Source organism: Mus musculus, chromosome 5 (assembly GCF_000001635.26).
Source record: "Mus musculus strain C57BL/6J chromosome 5, GRCm38.p6 C57BL/6J".
Taxonomy (NCBI): domain Eukaryota; kingdom Metazoa; phylum Chordata; class Mammalia; order Rodentia; family Muridae; genus Mus; species Mus musculus.
Window position 1 is genome coordinate 65,255,690 of NC_000071.6, and position 18,004 is coordinate 65,273,693.

The following is an 18,004-nucleotide window of genomic DNA, read 5'->3' on the forward strand; positions in this document are numbered from 1 at the left end:
ACAGCCCAGTGTCTACAGTCCCTCTATTGGTAGCTGGCTCTGGACTTGTGCGTACATGTAGCTCCTGTTTTCATTTGATAGTAAGTAAGCCAGAGCAAAGGGAGTAAGTGCCCAAGACCACATTAGTATCTTATGTTTCCAAGCCTAGCAGGACATGGCTTCAGGGAAAGGTCCCTTTCTCCTGGATGGACTGTCACTAAACATTCTTAAATGAACAGACTTCATCGCACAGTGTGACAGGTGTCAACAAACTTGCTGTAAAGAATTAGATGTTAAACATCTAAGCCATTTGATCTGTCACAACTATTTAACTGCCATTTGGTGTGAATAAGATGTAAGTGAACACGTGGGGCTGGGTTCTAACAGAACTTTAATTTCTGGACGCAGATATCTGAACAGCACTTAACATATCACAAAGTATCTTGGTATTTCCTTCGACCATTTAAAACTGTAAAAACCATTCTTAGTTCATAGGTCATACAAAAGTCTAGAGGGTCAGAGTTCACCTCCCTGACGTCTTTGCTTTTGAGATAGCTCATGTAGCCCAGACTACCATGCACTCAGCTGCTGTCCGCTCTTGCTGTCTTGCAGACATCGTGCCTATCCTGACGTCTACTGTGATTGAGTGTCATAGGGCAGGCCTGAAAAACTCTGCCTTCAGCTTTGCAGCTATGCTGATGAGGCCTGAATACCGCAACAAAATTGATGCCAAGTACAAAAAGAAAATTGAGGCGATGGTCAGGTGAGCAAACACAGACATTTCTACCATCCAATCACAGCTTCAGGGGGAAGCTTCTAATTTACACATGCTTCATAAAAAAGTGGGTAGGGGTGGGGATAGAGCTAGTTACCATCGGCTCTTAAATTTTTAAAACAGAATCAGCTTTAAAACAGTCCTTTGAACTACACTTACATAACGTGCTCCAAAGCTACATATGGCTCATAGCCACCATACTGGATGGTAAAGAATTAGGACAAGCTCACTGGCCTGAAAAGGTCTGTTTAACATCACTGGGCAGCCTTTACCATCAGTCACACACAAGACACAGAGGGAAAATCCCACATTTGCCACACTCGCCCACCAGTGAGGAGACATTAAGGCCTGCCTGTGCTACCCTGTGCAGTGGCTGGGAATGCCAGCTGGATCTGGCCAGGCTCAAGAGTGCTTCCTCTTCCTGGGATCTAGGCTCTGGCCGCCAAATATCTGGGAAGTACTTAAGCCTGTAAAAAAATTAGCTCTTTCTAGACAGTGCTGCTTCTCTTCTCACCGAATTACAAGGAACCAAGTGGTATTTGTAAATGCTTTCCCCAGGAGACCCGATACTTCAGAGACAGAAGAGGCCACCACCCCATGTCCATTCTGCCAGTTTCTTCTCCCAGAATGTGAGCTCCTCTGTCCTGGCTGTAAAAACAACATTCCCTATTGCATTGCAACAGTAAGTTTCCCTGTAATAATGTCCGCTTTCCCCTTGAATACTCACTTGATGTGCCAATGTTATCTTCACTTTCAATACTCTCTTCTGACTCATTTTCCAGAACATTTAGCATGAAATCCCATGGTCAACAGAGGTGAAGTTCAGAGCACACAGGCCCAGAGGCATACTGTGGCATTTATAACTAGTAGCTTACTTTTACCATTAAGGCATCAGGCAGGTGTTTATGGCACACACCTTTAATCCCAGAACTTGGGAGGCAGGGAGGCAGGCGAATCTCTTGAGTTCAAGGCCAGCCGGGTCTCCAGAATGAGCTCCAAGACAGCCAGATCTACACAGAGAAATACTGTCTTAAGCTCACTGCTCCAAGACCCACTATCAGAAAACTAAAATGTCAAACTAAATGTTCATCCCTTGGCTAATTAATGTAAGCTATATTTTGAAGGAAAATAAATTCACATATTGAAGGAAAAAGTCAAAGCTTAAACATGAACCGGCTAAGTCAAACTCAGCTATAGCCTTTTGGCTGCATTTTTCTAGACAGTTACCAGCAATATGAAGTACCAATGATGTCCTGAGTCAGAAGCCTGTCTTTACTCTTAAATGTTTCCAGGGCCGACACATGTTGAAAGACGACTGGACAATGTGCCCGCATTGTGGCTTCCCTGCTCTGTACTCAGAATTCAAGATGTAAGTAACACAGTCCCAGTACTACAAATGAATCCAGAAACAGGACCTTTTATTTTCTGCCACTCCCTTGCTTTGAGGGCCCCTCACCCCAAATCCCTAAAGATCCCGAGGACCCAAATCTGTCATCTTGGAAGGACCTTCCGTGACCTGAGAGCATTTCCCTCTTGTCGCTCCTCAGTGGACATGTTAAGAGGTGTAGGGAGGTGGAAGATTTTCCCATTAGCTTAACCTGAAGATAAAGACGTGTTAATTATGTATTTCATTTACTCTGCATTTATCTCCCCCAAACAGCTTACTAAACAGTGAAAGCACGTGTCCTATGTGTTCAGAAAGATTAAACTCCAGTCAACTGAAAAAAATTACAGACTGCTCGCAGTACCTACGGACAGAGATGGAATAGTGAGCCGCAGGCCCAGGTGAAGGCCCCAAAGCCCAGTTACACAGCTTCGTTCTTCATGTTCACATGGACTCCTCTTTGTGTACCATGTAACTATCAAAGTCCAACGCTCCCAACGGGCCTTTTCTTTATGTAATAAGGCTTTCCAGGTGGCAACGCAGCATCATGGATTCTAACTAGAATGTATTTGATCAAACTATAGGAGTTATTTTTAATCAGCCCCTCCATTACAACTAGAGCCAGCTTCCTTTAAATGGGAGCTTTTCGGTTGACTATACAAAGTTGCGAGATGTTTTGTTTTGTTTTGTTTTGTTTTGTTACCAGGGTTACTCTTTATAGCCCTGGCTGTCCTGGAACTCACTTTGTAGACCAGGCTGGCCTCAAACTCAGAAATCTGCCTCCCACGTACTGGGATTAAAGACGTGCGCCGCCATGCCCGGCCCAGAGATTTTTGACATGTTTCTTTTCCTAAATCTCACTTTGGCCACACAAAGCTACACACATACTCCTCCCACTCATTCCAGTGACGAGGATTTTTGCAGGAGGGACCCTAACCTGGAATTCCCTAAAATGGAATTCTAGGTCATGGTCACACACGCAGGCTTGGAGCCAGCTCCAGCCTGTTTGTCTCTTCTAGCTCCCGTGCTGCCCTTTTGCTGTTACTGAACGGTGGAACTGTTCTCACAGGGGCTGCAGCATAAAATGTCTTTCCTAGTCTATCTTTCTGGCTCAGTGAGTGTGAAGCAGAGCAGAGCATCTTTTGTGTCCTTGTCGGCCATTTGCACGCGTCTCAAAGTTACAACTAGATTGCCTTTATAAGAGTCAATGTAAGTTTGATGATGTAATACTTGCAAATATTTTTTGGTGGGCTTTTCACTTTCTTGCTATCTTTCCAACACACAAAAATATCAAACTCAGGTCATCAGGGCCCCTTTACCCAATGAGCTATTTTACAGGTTCTGAAAGCAGGTTTCACTCACTCAGGCTGGCCTTGACTTTGCAGTAGTGCTCCTGCTCTGCAGGTCTAGGATCACGGGCTTACGACATCATGCATCATCACTTTTTTATTAGGATGTTTTGTTTTCTTTTTTCAGAAGAGCCCCCAATCTAGTTTGTCTTTTCTTAGTTTTCTGAATATCCAATTTTGTCAAATGAATTGTGTGAACTGATAGTAAAAGTTCCTCCCTTGACTCCAGTCCTTTATCCCATTTATATTGATTTTTTAGTGCTAAAATCAACCTTTATTCGTGGAATGGATGAACTCAGCTCACCATGGCGTGGTTTCCAGCTGCCCTGACTCATGGGCTTGCCCTAGGTGCACACACAGGGAGGCCCTGACTCTAACCCGACACATCTCTCTTTCAAAAGACAGCAGCCCACAGCTGCTTTCCAAAATCTTTGGGCACGTGGTTGCTTACTGTATTCTGTCCCAACTTTACAGCTCTATCTGTGGGAAGACAAATGTGTATCTCTGCCACTTGTAAAGGCGGAGCCATGTTAATGGATCCTGCCCTGCGTTAATGTATGATACATTTTAGAAACCTAAACTGTGTCAATCAGAGCTCCTTGAAGCCATGTCTTCAGTGGACTGGGATTATGCACCGTCATGATGCTGTCTCCTTACACAATGACCACTGTTGAAGGTATTGCTCCCTGGCTGAGAAGGAACCTTTGTCTAATTTCAGGAAAATCATGTTCTCTCTAGCCTGCCAAGCAGCCTCAACATTTTCAAATCTCTCACAGTACGGCGGCTCATATGATACTGACATCTCAGTAGCATGCCATGTAGCTCTGGGCAGGAAGCTCAATACTGTCTGTCTCAAAGTCGAAGGAAATGAGCAGGAAACCAGCTTTATCACCATTTTACCTGAGACCCGTCTAATGTTCTGTTTGTCCTCCCTTAGACAGTGCTCCCGAGTAGATGGCACCTCTCCTGGGGAGGCTGTGTCCACCCCTGGAGACATAAAAGAATGATTCTCCTTGGAGTCAGAAACATGAGCCAGGCCAGCACGTTCAGCCTCTGCAGTGACAGTGACTCGGTGACACAACCGCTGTTCACCCAAATCTGCGTACTTCCTCTTCAAAGTCCTGTGTGTTCTGTGCTCTGTACTATTAATAGTATATGATTGTAAATACTAAGTTTTTTAAATAACTTTTATATTTAAGTATCTCCTTTAAAATAAAATTGTTGACTAGATACATCTAACATTTTCCTGGATTTGATTTGGATACAGAGAAAGACATGAAGCTTGGCGGGGTCAGACAGAACACTGCACAAAGTCGGAAATAGGAAGGGCACGAAGCAGAGTCTGCTCCTTTAACCAAAGACAAGCCATCTTTTAAAAAGTGTGTCTGCTCATTCTGTTGCACACAAATGTAAAGTTTATCAGTTGATTCCCTCTGAAACATACATATACATTATCTCTTACCTTCTGGAGTTGAAGATTCTTTTGTTTTCTTTTTCTTTTTTTTCTTTTTCTTTTTTTTTTCTTTTTTTTTTGAAACAGGGTTTCTCTGTGTAGCCCTGGCTGTCCTGGAACTCACTTTGTAGACCAGGCTGGCCTGGAACTCAGAAATCCGCCTGCCTCTGCCTCCCGAGTGCTGGGATCAAAGGCGTGCACCACGACGCCCGGCTGAAGATTCTTTTCAAGTGCCACACTCACTTGCAAGAAGTCTGTACTTCATTTTTTGTCATGACCTAGGACCAATGTCACCAAAGCTTGAATAGCCAACAGACATGGGTCAGCTGGGTCACGTGATTAGCCTTTATATACAGTCACCAACAACTGAACATTAACAGTAGCGCTTAGGGGCCCAAGTGCCAGTAATGTTTCCTGGTGTCTTAACATCCCACCATCATGACTCCTGCTATATCTGTTGTCTTAAGGGCTCACCAGAAGCCTTGGCCTCTCTTAATAAAAACCTCACCAGTGCCAAGCCGCCACCTCACGGCACTGGGGCATCCCGGCCACCTAGCACGGAGAAGACAAGCAGGCTGCATTCTGCGATTCCCACGCCTCAGCCTTCCCACGTGAGCACACTTGTCCCAGAACTCCAGGAAGATCTTCATTCTTGGTGTATATCAAGTCTACTCATTTAAAATAACCCCAAGAGGTCAAGAAATAAAATGTATCAAAAGGGACTACAGGAAATTGTCTGTGAGAGGCAGCCATTTAAACGGCCATGACTCGGTGCTCTCCACAGGCCATTTCAGGAGCTGCTAGGAGGTTCAATACCAATGCAGACGTGTGGGTCCCCCTTCTGCTCCCACCCTTCCCCTGCACCCTTACTTCATGTTTAGGGGCTTCAAGGAGAAACCCAGCAGACTCCTGTTGCTGTCCTCCTGTATTAAACAGCATATTTACAGTTTCTAAACTTTATTATTTTAAAACGTTTTCCCAGCATTCACCATTTAAATCATAAGTGAACTGTGAGGAGCACTGTGTTTTGTTCTGAAAGCAAGCAGATTACCAGCCCTTTCCTGGAATGCATATCCAACAGCGGGAAACATGACTTTTTTGTCCCAAAGTAACAGAAATGGAAAAATATGCACTAAAAAACCATCTATCTCCTCTGGGTGAGGAAGCCTTCACTGCAGCAGGCAAGTTTCAACACAGAAGAGAGGGGCAAGACTCAGTACGCTCAGGTTTAAGGCAGTGTTTTATTTCCATAATAACCGACTGACCTCCACGAAACACATCTTTCATGCTGGTTAATACACTTTCAATGTCTCCAGGACTTCTGTTTCTTCTCCCAACAAGGCCATGAGAACTCAAAAAGACAGAGCTTGGCCCTTCCTTTATAATCTTTTTGGCATATACCTCTCAGAGGCAGCATAGACCTCTGAGCACTTTCTGATTTAAAAAGAACTAAACACCTAAAGGCCAGGTTACAGCCAAGGCCCAGGGTCCCTCAACAAGCACAGTTCTAGATACAATCTGGAATTCCAGTAGGGCTTATAGACTCCATCACAGGACAGCATCTCCCGGCCAGAATGAGCCTGTGGGTCTGACCCAGCCTACACTCCACTACTGGTTTCAACCTGATGGCTAAGACTGCATGGGGACAGGAATGTGTAGCAGTCCCATGTGTGCACACCCTGACTAGCCAAGTGGCTTCTCTCAGACTACCTATAGCAGCAATGTGGTCAGGACAAGGGGATGCTGGGAATTTGAGCTCTGACCCTTCACCTGCAGAACTGCAATTCACAGAGTTAGTAAGAACTGCTGAATACTGTAATCCAACCAAATTAATAAGGAAAGTAATATACAGCATAACAGTCTGCTACTCAAGGTGACAGTGACCCATGCGCTACGTGGATATCTGATTCCTGATGCACGCTTTGCAAAATACCTGATAATACACCAAGAATACTCGGCTCCAGGTGGTAGCTGCTTTGGATTAAGATTTATTTACAGAATTTCACCATAAAATAACTACCATGTTTAAAAAAAAAAAATTGAGCATTGTTCCTCTAAAGGCCATTAGGATAAACTTAAGCTACAAAAGATGCCCACTGCGTCCCGTCTTGCTATGGTTAACTAAACTCTGACTCCATGCCTGTGTACTTTCTAGTTTTGATTCTACACAGTCACTTTGAAGCCCAGCAATCTAACAGTTAGGCAGGGACACTGCAGGGCTGGAACAGTCCTACCCACCTCTATAAGAGGTGCAGGAGAGCTGGCTAGTTAGACCTTCTAGCTGTACCGTCCTTTATAATGGGACCACCAGGCCACCCCGCTGTGCTACACCAAACTTGTTACTCTGGCAAAGGGTGAGGCTCTCAGGCTCTAGGCCAGCTGGACTGGCCGAGAGGGTAAGTTAACAGCAGTTATTGGTACTAAACAGTGATTTCATTTCTTCCAATTCTTTCCTTTTCCTTTTTTGGACTCCTTCTCTCTTTCTGACTTTGAAGGTTTTGAAGATCTTGTCTTTTTCTGCTGGAGGAAACACAACAGTTAATATACCGCTGAGTAAATGACACGCCGACAGACTCTTTCCCTACAATTTAATTAGAAAAGCGAGGTCACAGTATCTACCGCTGCCTCTGAGAAGTGACAAGCAAGCTCTCGTCCTGAAAGGCAACAGCACAGGAATTGCTCAGGTCTAGAGCTAGGTACACCCCGTGTGAGCCAGGCTCTGGATTCAGAACATAGAGTACTTAGGGAAGCCAGAACAAACAAAGGTGACTTACAAACATGGCACTGTCTACATGAGGAACTTCCCTTTCTTACTCTCCCACAGGACATCTGAGCACACTCATTTTGTGAAGAGAAAGAAAGCCAATCCAACTGCAAAGCACGTCTGTCTAACAGGCGTGCCACACAGGAAGACAGTGAGGTGGAGGAGGCTGTGCCCGGTCTCAGGATTCCATGCCCCATCTAACCTTTACTAGCAAAAGACAAAACAAGTCTTACTCTGAGAAATTTTTATAGATAATTTGATGGCCCATAAAACACGAGAAACAGCAGTGGGCAAGAGGTTTAAATTGTTCTGTTTACGCTGTAAAATACACCTGTGGCTTAAAGCATATACTAATGGCCAGGTATAACCAGTGCCCTCCTGGGGCAGCTGAGGTGACTGAGAGGGCAAAGTACTATTTTCACCAGCTTCAAAGCCTAAGCTCAGATCCTCAACAGCTACATAACGGCACACATCTAAAACCTCAGTGCTAGGGAGAGGGGAACATGCACAGACAGACCCTGAGGACTTGCTGGCTAGCTACCTAGCCAAAGCAGCAAGCTCCAGGTTCACTGAGAGGCTCTGTCTCAAAAACTAAGTAGACAGGAATAGAGGGACACTTGACCTCTAGGTCCCACATGTGTTTGAACACACACATGCACTCTTCCTACAGAATTATGATGGCCATAACTTCACTTTATAAAAAATGAAACCTATCCCATCACCTTCAATTAAAATGAGCAAGACATAATTGTATTTCCAGCTCTCCATGCTACCTGCAGAACAGGCCTTATTTTCACACGGCACTTTACACAGAAGAAGAGGTACCCTGCCCACAGCTGAGTGCACTACCTTGATCATGGCGTCAGTCTCCACTGCATCCTGCTCTTTCTCAGACTGAGTGTCATCTTCCTGGAACTCCTCACTGTACTCAGAATCCAGTGCTGGACCCGTGCTGAGCCTCGATGTCTTTACTACCTGAAGTGAGTATGGGGTCAGGTGGGCCTCCTTATTGTAGGCTCTTGTGAAGGCCGCTTTCACCTAAAGAAAGAGAAGAGAGGTTGTGAGTGCTGCACAATCCTGAGCATCAGTTAAGTCCAAGTTTTGAGAAGCCTGGGAAAGCCCTTGAAATTATTTGCAAACTAGGTACACACCTAACAGAGATACAAGTACCTTCATTCTTCTCTAGAGACGGTCTGTGTGTGTGTGTTCCGAGATCGTGTACACTAAACCACACCATCACTCAGCTACATCTCCATTTGTTTTTATTTTATTTGAGAATTTTGAGCCCACAGCTCAAGGAAAAAAAGATGAAGAATCAATGGTTCAAACTAATCAGTACCCCCGGAGCTTGTGTCTCTAGCTGCATGTGTAGCAGAAGATGGCCTAGTTGGCCATCATTGGGAAGAGAGGCCCTTTGGTCTAGCAACCTTTAAATTCCCCAATACAGGGAAACACCAGGGCCAAGAAGTGGGAGTGAGTGGGTAGGGGAGCAGGGTAAGGGGAGGGTATAGGGAACTTTCGGGATAGCATTTGAAATGTAAATGAAGAAAATATCTAATAAAAAAATGTGGGGGAAAAAAAAAGAATCAATGGCTCAGCAAAGTGGTTGGCACACCTCAGCACTCAGAAGGCCAAGGCAGATGGATCTCTGAGTTCAAGGCTAGCCAGGTTTACAGAACAAGTTTCAAGACAGCCGGACTACACAAGAGAAACCCTGTCTCAAAAAGAGCAAAACCAAAAACGAATTAGTGGTTGGTCTATGAATCAAAAAATAAGTCAAAAAGAGCTCACTCTAAGAATCAAGCTAGGCTTGACTGAAACCATGGCAGCTGGCACACCAGTAGCACATGCCTGTAATGCCAGCCACCTGAGGAGGCTAAGGCAGAAGAGTGCAGGCTCTGGGGTTGCCTGGGCTAAGGACAGCATGGTGAAGGTCAGCCTGGGTGACTTGTGAGCTGGAGAGAGGCTCAGCAGTAGAGTGCATGTCTGGTTTGCAGAAGGTACGAGGACCTGTCTCTAGCTCTGGGAAAGAACAGCAGTCTGTTCATCTTTGCTATGATAAAAGTGGTTGCTTCGGAGTACTAAGTAACTTTAATAACCTCAGCTTCAAGCTTCATCCCAACAAGGAATGTCTACTGTAACAGTAAACGGAAGCCAGTAAGCCAGAGGACACGTGACACACACAGAGTGTCCTCTCCGAGTGCATCCATGTGTGAGGAGTGAGGCTCCAGCACATGTCATGTCACATCACTGGGTGCTCATGCTCACCACAGACAGACCTCCATGGACGAGCACCAGGAACACACACTAGGTCAGCAGGTAGACTAAGACAGGAAATGTGGCACACAGTTACAGTCCTACAAGCAGGAGAATTAGGCGCGCAAGGCCAGCCTGGTAAGAGAAAAACTTATAAACACCCTCAGGCTGTGAACACATTCTTCCTTTTAGCCCTCTAGCCCTGCCTCGCGCTCACACTCAGGCTCGCCCCACTGCCCACACTTATCCTCTCGCCTTTGCACTCAATTTGAGGCCAAGATAAAACCACAAAGGCAGTGTGGGGTCTCAGCCTTCTCTGGCCACTGTCCAGGACAGTAGCAAACACTCGGGGGGAGGAACAAACTGTCTACAGTCCCCAGCACATCCCTCGAGCGCTGCTAGCACAGCATGGCCATTTCCAAGGACCGTGGACAGTGGGCAGTGCATCTTACCTTGGGATCCAGCTTGGAAAAGGCACTGGGCTTGCCCCCCCAGCTGCTAACTTCCATGATGTTCTCAAAATCTTCTTTCATCAGATAGTATGTGTCCATAAGTTTGATGACATGCTGAGCCCCTTCTACCCCTTGTGAGGTCAAGGGTCGTACAAGTGCGTCTCTGATGTGTGACAGGTAATCCATGTTCACTGTCCTTTTGCTGGAGTAAGTTCTGAAACAGAAGGACACAAATCTTTATTTTTTAAATCATGTGAATGGCACCCTATCTCCCAATTCCCCACATTAGATCATCAACACCAGTGAATCAGGCACAGCTCAAGTTTTTATCTTTTAAGCATGTAGTCATTTTATACCATGTAAGTTATTTCACAGGTCCTTTTAATGAATAGTATTTTATCCTAGGAGAACAGCTCTTAGGGCAGCCAAATGGCTCAGGGGTAAGGTACTTGTCCTGCAAGCCTCGTGACCTGAGTTGCATGCCTATCCCACAAATGGACCTTCACAAGCACTCTGTAGCACGCACGTGAACACACACAGTGAGAAACACAAGCAGAATACTGACTTCAAAATGAGTCACTGAAATAGACACATTCGCACCACTCAATCAATGGACTGAAATATAAAAAAAAATTTCAGCCAAGTATGATGGTGCATGCTTTAAAACCAGCACTCGAAAGAAGTGACAGGAAGAGCTGTCAGTCCAAGGCCAGTTTGGTCTACATAAAGAGCTCCAGGCTACACAAGGTTACAGAGTGAAAGTGTGTGTGTGTGTGTGTGTGTGTGTGTGTGTGTGGTGTGTGTGTGTGGTGTGTGTTTGTGTGTGTGTGTGTGAGAGAGAGAGAGAGACCCAGAGAGAGAGAGAGAGAGAGAGAGAAAGGGGGCAGAGAGAGGGAGGGGAGAGAAAGAGAAAGAGAGAGAGAGAGAGAGAGAGAGAGAGAGAGAGAGAGAGAGAGAGAGAGAGAAAGAGGGGGCAGAGAGAGGGAGGGGAGAGAGAGAGAGAGAGTAGAGAGGGAGGGGAGAGAGAGGAGAGAGAGAGAGACCCTGTAAACTAGGCATGCACTTCTGTGCCCACCCTAAACTGCTTATGCAAACCTAGCAGCGTTCAGTGGGACACCTAGCACTCCTCCCCACTGTGCTCAAAGGCAGTTTTCTACTTCTTTGCTCTGTGACTAGAAAGCAAACACTTCACTAACTTCCATCTTACTCCAACATCCCAACAATTACATCCCTGTGCTCACCCTTACCATAGCCAAATACATCCTTCCCAGTCCAAAATAGTAAAGGCATCGGGAAACAGCAGTGAGATTTTCTTTGACATATGCCATTCCTGTGTGAGTGAGTGTTTAATATCTTTCGGTTTCTGATTGTAAAAGACACAACTGTACAAAAAACGCCTCCCTTGTACTTCCTCATGTCTATGCTCTGACTCTTCCCATCTAGAGAAAGGCTTTCCCTCTAACTCCAAGAAAACGTCAAGGAACGCGCCTGCTGAGCTGGGAAATGGTCGGTGCCACCTAGAAGCAGGGAAGCAGGCTCTGGGCTGCTGAGAGCTAGTAGAATGTTATCAAGAAATAACTTTGTGGTGGGATATCCCTTTAATCACATTACTCCAGAGGCAGTAGGAGGCAGATCTCTGAGTTCAAGGCCAACCTAGTCTATATAGCAAGTTCCAATCCAGCCAGGGCTATACAGAGGAAGAAAAAAAAAAAAAAAAAAAAAACCAAAAAATTTAAATCACTCTTTAATACAAAAAAAAACAAAAAAATAAATGATTTTTTCCTCCCTAATATTGTCACTCCTGTAAAAATAACTGAGCAAAAATAATATTTCTAATGGTAACATACTATCTTTTATAATTGCTTCTGGCTTCAAACCTGGTAACTTAATGTCCAGGTACTTTAAGCTTGGGGAACCACAAGCTGTATGTCGAAGTGACACCTAGCAAGCTCAACACAACCTAGTGGCTCCTCCATCCCCCATGCTACAAAGCAGCCCCTTCAAATCTCTATGACCCTGACATACATGGCAGCTTCTACTTTACAAAGACCTGGTGACTCCACTGGGCCCACCTAGGTAACCCCTCAGGGAGACAATAAATGTGTGGCCATTCTGTGTAGAGCAGCAACAGACACTATGAGTGGAATAAAAAACTGTTGCCAAGATCTAAGAAGAGGGACTTTAGTAGGAACTAGAATTTCACAGGACAGGAATGGCCTCAGCATTACCCAGGGACCTGGGTGGGTCTGGACCAATAGGTAACATTCTGGGATCCAGAAGTGGAAATAAGATTCTTACAGCCTTCTTGGTTATAAGCCTTCACATTTTAAAAATTTATAAACTTTAACAAACTGTGATAAACTCAAATACTTCTGAATTTCTAATCACTTTCAAGTGTATTCACTTTCGTTATCCAAGTGGCGGTCTCCTGTTACATGCCAACCGTGTTCCCTATCTCAGATGACCAGGCCAGCTTTTCTAGTAAAACAGGTAAAAACTAACTCATTTCTTTATGAACACTTCAGTTTTTCATAGTAACTATTCTGAAGCAGGGAAGATATTCCACTAAAAACAACAAACACCAGCAGACCTCAGATGTACACACACTTAAAATGTATCAGTCTCCCATCACAAGACAAATGCCGCCTGGCTGCTTCTAAACCTTCATGCTGATAACAGAGGACGAACTCAGGCCAAACAGCAGGAACTTAGGAGAGATCCTTCAGATGATGAGCAACAAAGCCAAAACTAGAACACCCACCTTCCTTTAAGCACATGCTATCCTATGCTATAAAGGCTAATGCACCTACTAACAAAATGGCAGAGGGTGCACTGCTTCTGCTTACCTAAGACTCATGTGCAAGGATAGGTCCTGAACAATCCGATCATGTTTGCCCGTAGACGAGTGCTTCCCCAGCCAGCTCGGGAAGCTCGGAAACTGAGTCATGTAGCCCCGCATCAACTCTCCAGGAAGAACACTGGCATAGATGGCCTGGGAGGAAAGAAAAAAAGCAATCAAACAGAGTCAGAATTGAAATCTGGTATAAGGCGATTTCTTTGGAAGCTCTGCATCCTCACTGCGAGGTATAAAGAGTGAAACAATCCAACTGTAGCATTTGAAGGTGAGGTTAATGCAGAGTGATCTGTAGTAGAGAATGTCACTACAAGGGAGCTCTCCTGAGTAAAAGTTGGATGCCTTGTAAGAGGAAGAGAGATCAAGCATATATACAGTGCTCGCGCGCGCCCCTCCTGCCATGTGATGCCTTGTGCCACCGCAGCACTCCGTAAGCAAGCTACCAGACACAGGCTCTTCATCTCCCAAAACTGTGAGCTCAATAAACTTTCCTTTAAATTTCACCCAGTTTGTGGGCAGTGTGTTATAGCAACTGAAAAAGGAAAAGCAGTCTATACAGGAAGAAACAGCCCACTGTCTGAGTACAGTGTGCTAGCTCCCTGTCCAAATTACAGGTATAAGAAATTTCTCCTATAGAAAACAAAATAACGACTGGGAAGAAAGTTTAGGTAAAGCGTTTGCCAAGCATGAAGACCTGATCCCCAACAGCCACGGGGAAAAAAAGGCATTTATTTATACTCTCACTAGTAACCCCAACACTGGGAGGAAACAAGAGAATCTTTGGGACTCAATGACAGGTCACCCTAGCCTAATCAAGTTCCAGGCCATCAAGACACTGTCTCTATTATCGTGGGGCTGAAGAGATGGCTCAGCCACTAAGAACATGTACTGCTCTTCCAGAGGAGCCTAATTTAGTTCTGAGCATTCACACTGGGCAGTTCAAAGTTTCAAGAAGATCAAATACATCTGCCTCCATGGGTACCTGCACTCATATGCACATGCACACACAACACATAGATGTACATGTACTTTAATAAGTAAACATATGGAGGGAGAGGTGGGGCCTGGAGAGACAGCTCAACAGTTAAGAGTGCTTACTGTTCTTCCAGAAGACACAAATTCAGTTTCCAGTACAAGTAGCTGTGTGGCTACAACCACCTGTTGTAACTCCAGCTCCAGGGAAGTCAACACCCTCTTCTGGCTTCCACATGTATCCACCCACATGCACGCACACACATGAGCACACGTGTGCATGCGCTCTCTCTCGCTCTCTCTCGCTCTCTCTCTCTCTCTCTCTCTCTCTCTCTCTCTCTCTCTCTCTCTCTCTCTCTCTCTCTCCCTCGCTCTCTCCCTCTCCCTCTCCCTCTCCCTCCCCTCTTCTCTCAAAAAAGAAAAAAGCTAGGCATGGCAGTATACACCTTTAATCCCGGGACTTAGAAGGCAGAGGCAGGCAGATCTCAGGTGACAGGCTGGTCTACAGAGAGAGTTCAGAGTTCTAGGGCAGCCAAGGCTACATAGTAAGACCCTGCTCAGAGAAAAACCAACAAAACCAAACCAAACAGAAACCAAGGTGGACAGCACCCGATGAATAAGGCCTCCTCATACATGTGAACGCACACACACACTCCAGTGCACAGAAGTGGAGGGAGAGGTAATGAACATAGGAAGAGACTCCAATCAACCCAGGTCTCCAACTATCTCAGAGGTCATCCTGACCTTGACCAACTGACCTCAGAATACCTGCCATTTCTCAGTTGCCAGTCTCACAGCACAGAACCATTTAGCATAAGAAACTGACTACACAGGGAGATTAATATGGACTGCCTAGTTGAAAACAGAATAATCGGGCTGGTGAAATGACCCAGCAGTTAAGAGCACTGACTGCTCTTCTGAAGATTCTGAGTTCAAATCCCAGCAACCACATGGTGGCTTACAACCATCTGTAATAAGATCTGACGCCCTCTTCTGGTGTGTCTGAAGATAGCTACAGTGTACTAACATATAACAATAAATCAGAAAGAAAGAAAGAAAGAAAGAAAGAAAGAAAGAAAGGAAGGAAGGAAGGAAGGAAGGAAGGAAGGAAGGAAGGAAGGAAGGAAGGAAGGAAGGAAGGAAGGAAACAGAATAATCTATCATTCAAGGATGGTCGGAGAAAAAACGGAGGGGTGTAACGTTGGATGCCCTTTCTAGCCAGTATTTTGTCTTTTTTGAAAGTTTTTATTATACTTTCCATAAGTGTTGTATCCTGCTTTACTAGTATTTTCTTACAAGTTTTCTTTAGATAATCTCTATAAATTGTAGAAGGTAGAAATACTTCATCCAGAGGACTGACTATAATTAAGCATCCTTCTGTAACCAAATATGGGAGCTTTCTGCAGTATTTTCCTACTAATACTAATGTTTTGGGAAACTTTTTTCTTCTTTTTTTTTCTTCTTCTTTGAGAGAGGAAGGGTCTTCAGACAGGGTTTCCCTGTGTAGCCATGGCTATCCTGGAACTTGCTCTGTAGATCTGGCTGGCTTCAAACTCAGAGACCCTCTGCCTCTGGCCTCTGCCAGGATTAAAAGTGAAAAGTATCCTTACTTAAATTTTGTGGTGTGTTTACGTGTGCATGCACCCAAAGCCGTGTACCCTTGCGACAGCTCTCTACCACTCATCTCCACTCACAGCTCTGAATGTTGGGGCTATTATTTGTCCATGTAACAAAGATCTCCAAGAAGGATGCCCCCTGGTTTTTGTTTGTTTGTTTTGTTTTTGTTTTTGTTTTGTTTGTTTGTTTTTGAGACAGAGTCTTGATATGGAGCCTGGTTAGCCTGGTACTCACTCTGTAACCCAGAGCAGTCTCAGACTTATGGCAGTCCTCCTGTGTCAGCCTTTGCTGGATCACAGGTTGGTGTAACCACACTCGGCCTTCTCAATTACATCCACACGTTTGTTTGAAAATGAGAAAACGATGCCTCATTCTTGAAGTACAGATATTTTCTCTATGTATTTTTAAAGCACAGACTTTATATATATTTACTATATATAATATAAATAATATAAGCAAAATATTTATATTATAATATATAAATAATATACGTTGTGCGTGCGTGTGTGTGTGTGTGTGTGTGTGTGTGTGTGTGTGAGAGAGAGAGAGAGACAGACAGACAGACAGACAATAACAACAAACCCAACTACACTTACCTGGGTGGGCAGAAGACTCCAGTTTTGCTTACTCCGGATCTGATTGTCCACTAAGTCACCGTCACATATGCTATCTGCTGCCCGGCTTAAAAGCATCAAGTGCTTTTTCATGTCACCTCTGCAGAGAAGAGCCAGTCTAGTTACACTACTATCCACTCCCAGCCACGCTTGCACAAGGCTCTGGTCTCTGTGGTGTAGAGAACCCCGATCCTGCCCCTTGCTGCCCTCAGTGCTCACCCTGCAGCCACAGGCTTTACATGCAGGTAGTTCTCCTGGACAAAGAGGGGTGCTATGGAATAGTCATGGAAGAAGAGATCTGACTTGTCCATCAGTGACATGTGTGCAGTCTCCTCTCCAGCTGCAAACACTTTCCGAGTGACATCAAATGGGCCCTGCCAACAAGGGGCAGAAAATGACTGAATGACCAAAACCTAATACTGGTGAAGATGACGCTGGAGCAATAGGCACCTTCACTGCCTGCTGAGGAGAATTATATGATACTTTAGGGGTTCCAAATGACCTAAAATTATGTTTACACAAAATCCTACACATAGTGTTCTAGCACTTTCATCCCAACTGTGGAATCTAGAAGTACTAAGATACTTCTTCCAGTAACCGAATGATAAATAAACTGATATATCTCAGGCCTTGGACTCAACAATTTTAATAAAAATATCAGCCATGAATGTTGGGACACACCAGTAATCCTAGCACTTAGAGATGAGGTTCAAAGCCTGCCTCAGCTACATACTGAGCTTCAGGCCAGCTCAAGTGAGTTACCAGCAATGCAATCTCAAAAGACCATACAAACAAAAAGAACAGTTCATTAAAGGACATGACGGAGCCTTGAATGTACACACTCTACTGTGGGAAAGAAGTCAATCTCCAAAGGCTGCACACTGTATGATTCCCACTACATGGCACTCAGGCAAAACCATGGAGATGGAAGACTGGTGGTTATAGAAGGAGGGGGACTGGAGAGATGACTCAGCAGTTAAGAGCACTGACTGCTGCTCTTCCAGAGGTCCTGAGTTCAATTCCCAGCAACCACATGGTGGCTCACAACCATCTGTAATGGGATCTGATGCCCTCTTCTGGTGTGTCTAAAGACAGCTGCAGTGTACTCATATACATAAAAATAAATAAACCTTTTTTTAAAAAAAGAGGAAGGAATTAAGGATGCCGAGTCTGAGCCCAGGGAAACTACTGTAGTTCTGCAGTGGTAGAACACACCACTGCCCGCCTGTGAGAAAACACAGAGTGTGCAATGTCAAGAATGAGCCCTAGTGAAGTTACTGACTGAGACTCTGGTGCAGGATGCTAAATGAAGTGTACGCTGGAGTGGCTTGCATGGGAAACCTCTGTGCCTTCTACTACATTTTGCTGCAAACTTAAAACTACTTCAAAATCTAAAGTATATCATTTCTTTTTTTAAAAAAGCTAACTATCTATAATTTTGGATAGTAAAGCAGAGCAGAGACAAGAGATAGAGACCTCTAGCTTTGGAAGTTAAACTAACGCACTTGAAACATAGAATTCCCAATAGTACAACC

At 44.7% G+C, this 18,004-nt stretch overlaps 2 protein-coding genes across 6 annotated transcripts in view; one reads left to right on the top strand and one right to left on the bottom strand.

The window, feature by feature from the left end:
- Positions 1–4,726, top strand: part of Wdr19 (WD repeat domain 19) — a 60,720-nt gene extending 55,994 nt beyond the window's left edge. The window contains exons 33-37 of one of the 2 annotated variants that reach the window (NM_153391.2): positions 592–742; positions 1,313–1,436; positions 2,047–2,123; positions 2,415–2,539; positions 4,425–4,726. In NM_153391.2, coding sequence (NP_700440.2) covers positions 592–742; positions 1,313–1,436; positions 2,047–2,123; positions 2,415–2,523 — 461 coding nt within the window. In that variant the 3' untranslated portion in view covers positions 2,524–2,539; positions 4,425–4,726. Of the gene's footprint in view, positions 1–591; positions 743–1,312; positions 1,437–2,046; positions 2,124–2,414; positions 3,715–4,424 lie in introns of those variants that run through there. The other variant, NM_001359879.1, reaches the window with a different exon arrangement.
- A 1,436-nt stretch (positions 4,727–6,162) lies between these two features.
- The window catches only part of Rfc1 (replication factor C (activator 1) 1), a 76,766-nt gene continuing 64,924 nt past the window's right edge, over positions 6,163–18,004 (bottom strand). For 2 of the 4 annotated variants that reach the window (NM_001347358.1, NM_011258.2), the window contains exons 20-25: positions 16,689–16,843; positions 16,452–16,569; positions 13,259–13,404; positions 10,413–10,626; positions 8,554–8,742; positions 6,163–7,457 (exon numbers count right to left, since the gene is read on the bottom strand). In NM_001347358.1, coding sequence (NP_001334287.1) covers positions 7,374–7,457; positions 8,554–8,742; positions 10,413–10,626; positions 13,259–13,404; positions 16,452–16,569; positions 16,689–16,843 — 906 coding nt within the window. In that variant the 3' untranslated portion in view covers positions 6,163–7,373. Of the gene's footprint in view, positions 7,461–8,553; positions 8,743–10,412; positions 10,627–13,258; positions 13,405–16,451; positions 16,570–16,688; positions 16,844–18,004 lie in introns of all 4 variants that reach the window. The other 2 variants (NM_001347357.1, XM_006503801.4) reach the window with 2 other exon arrangements.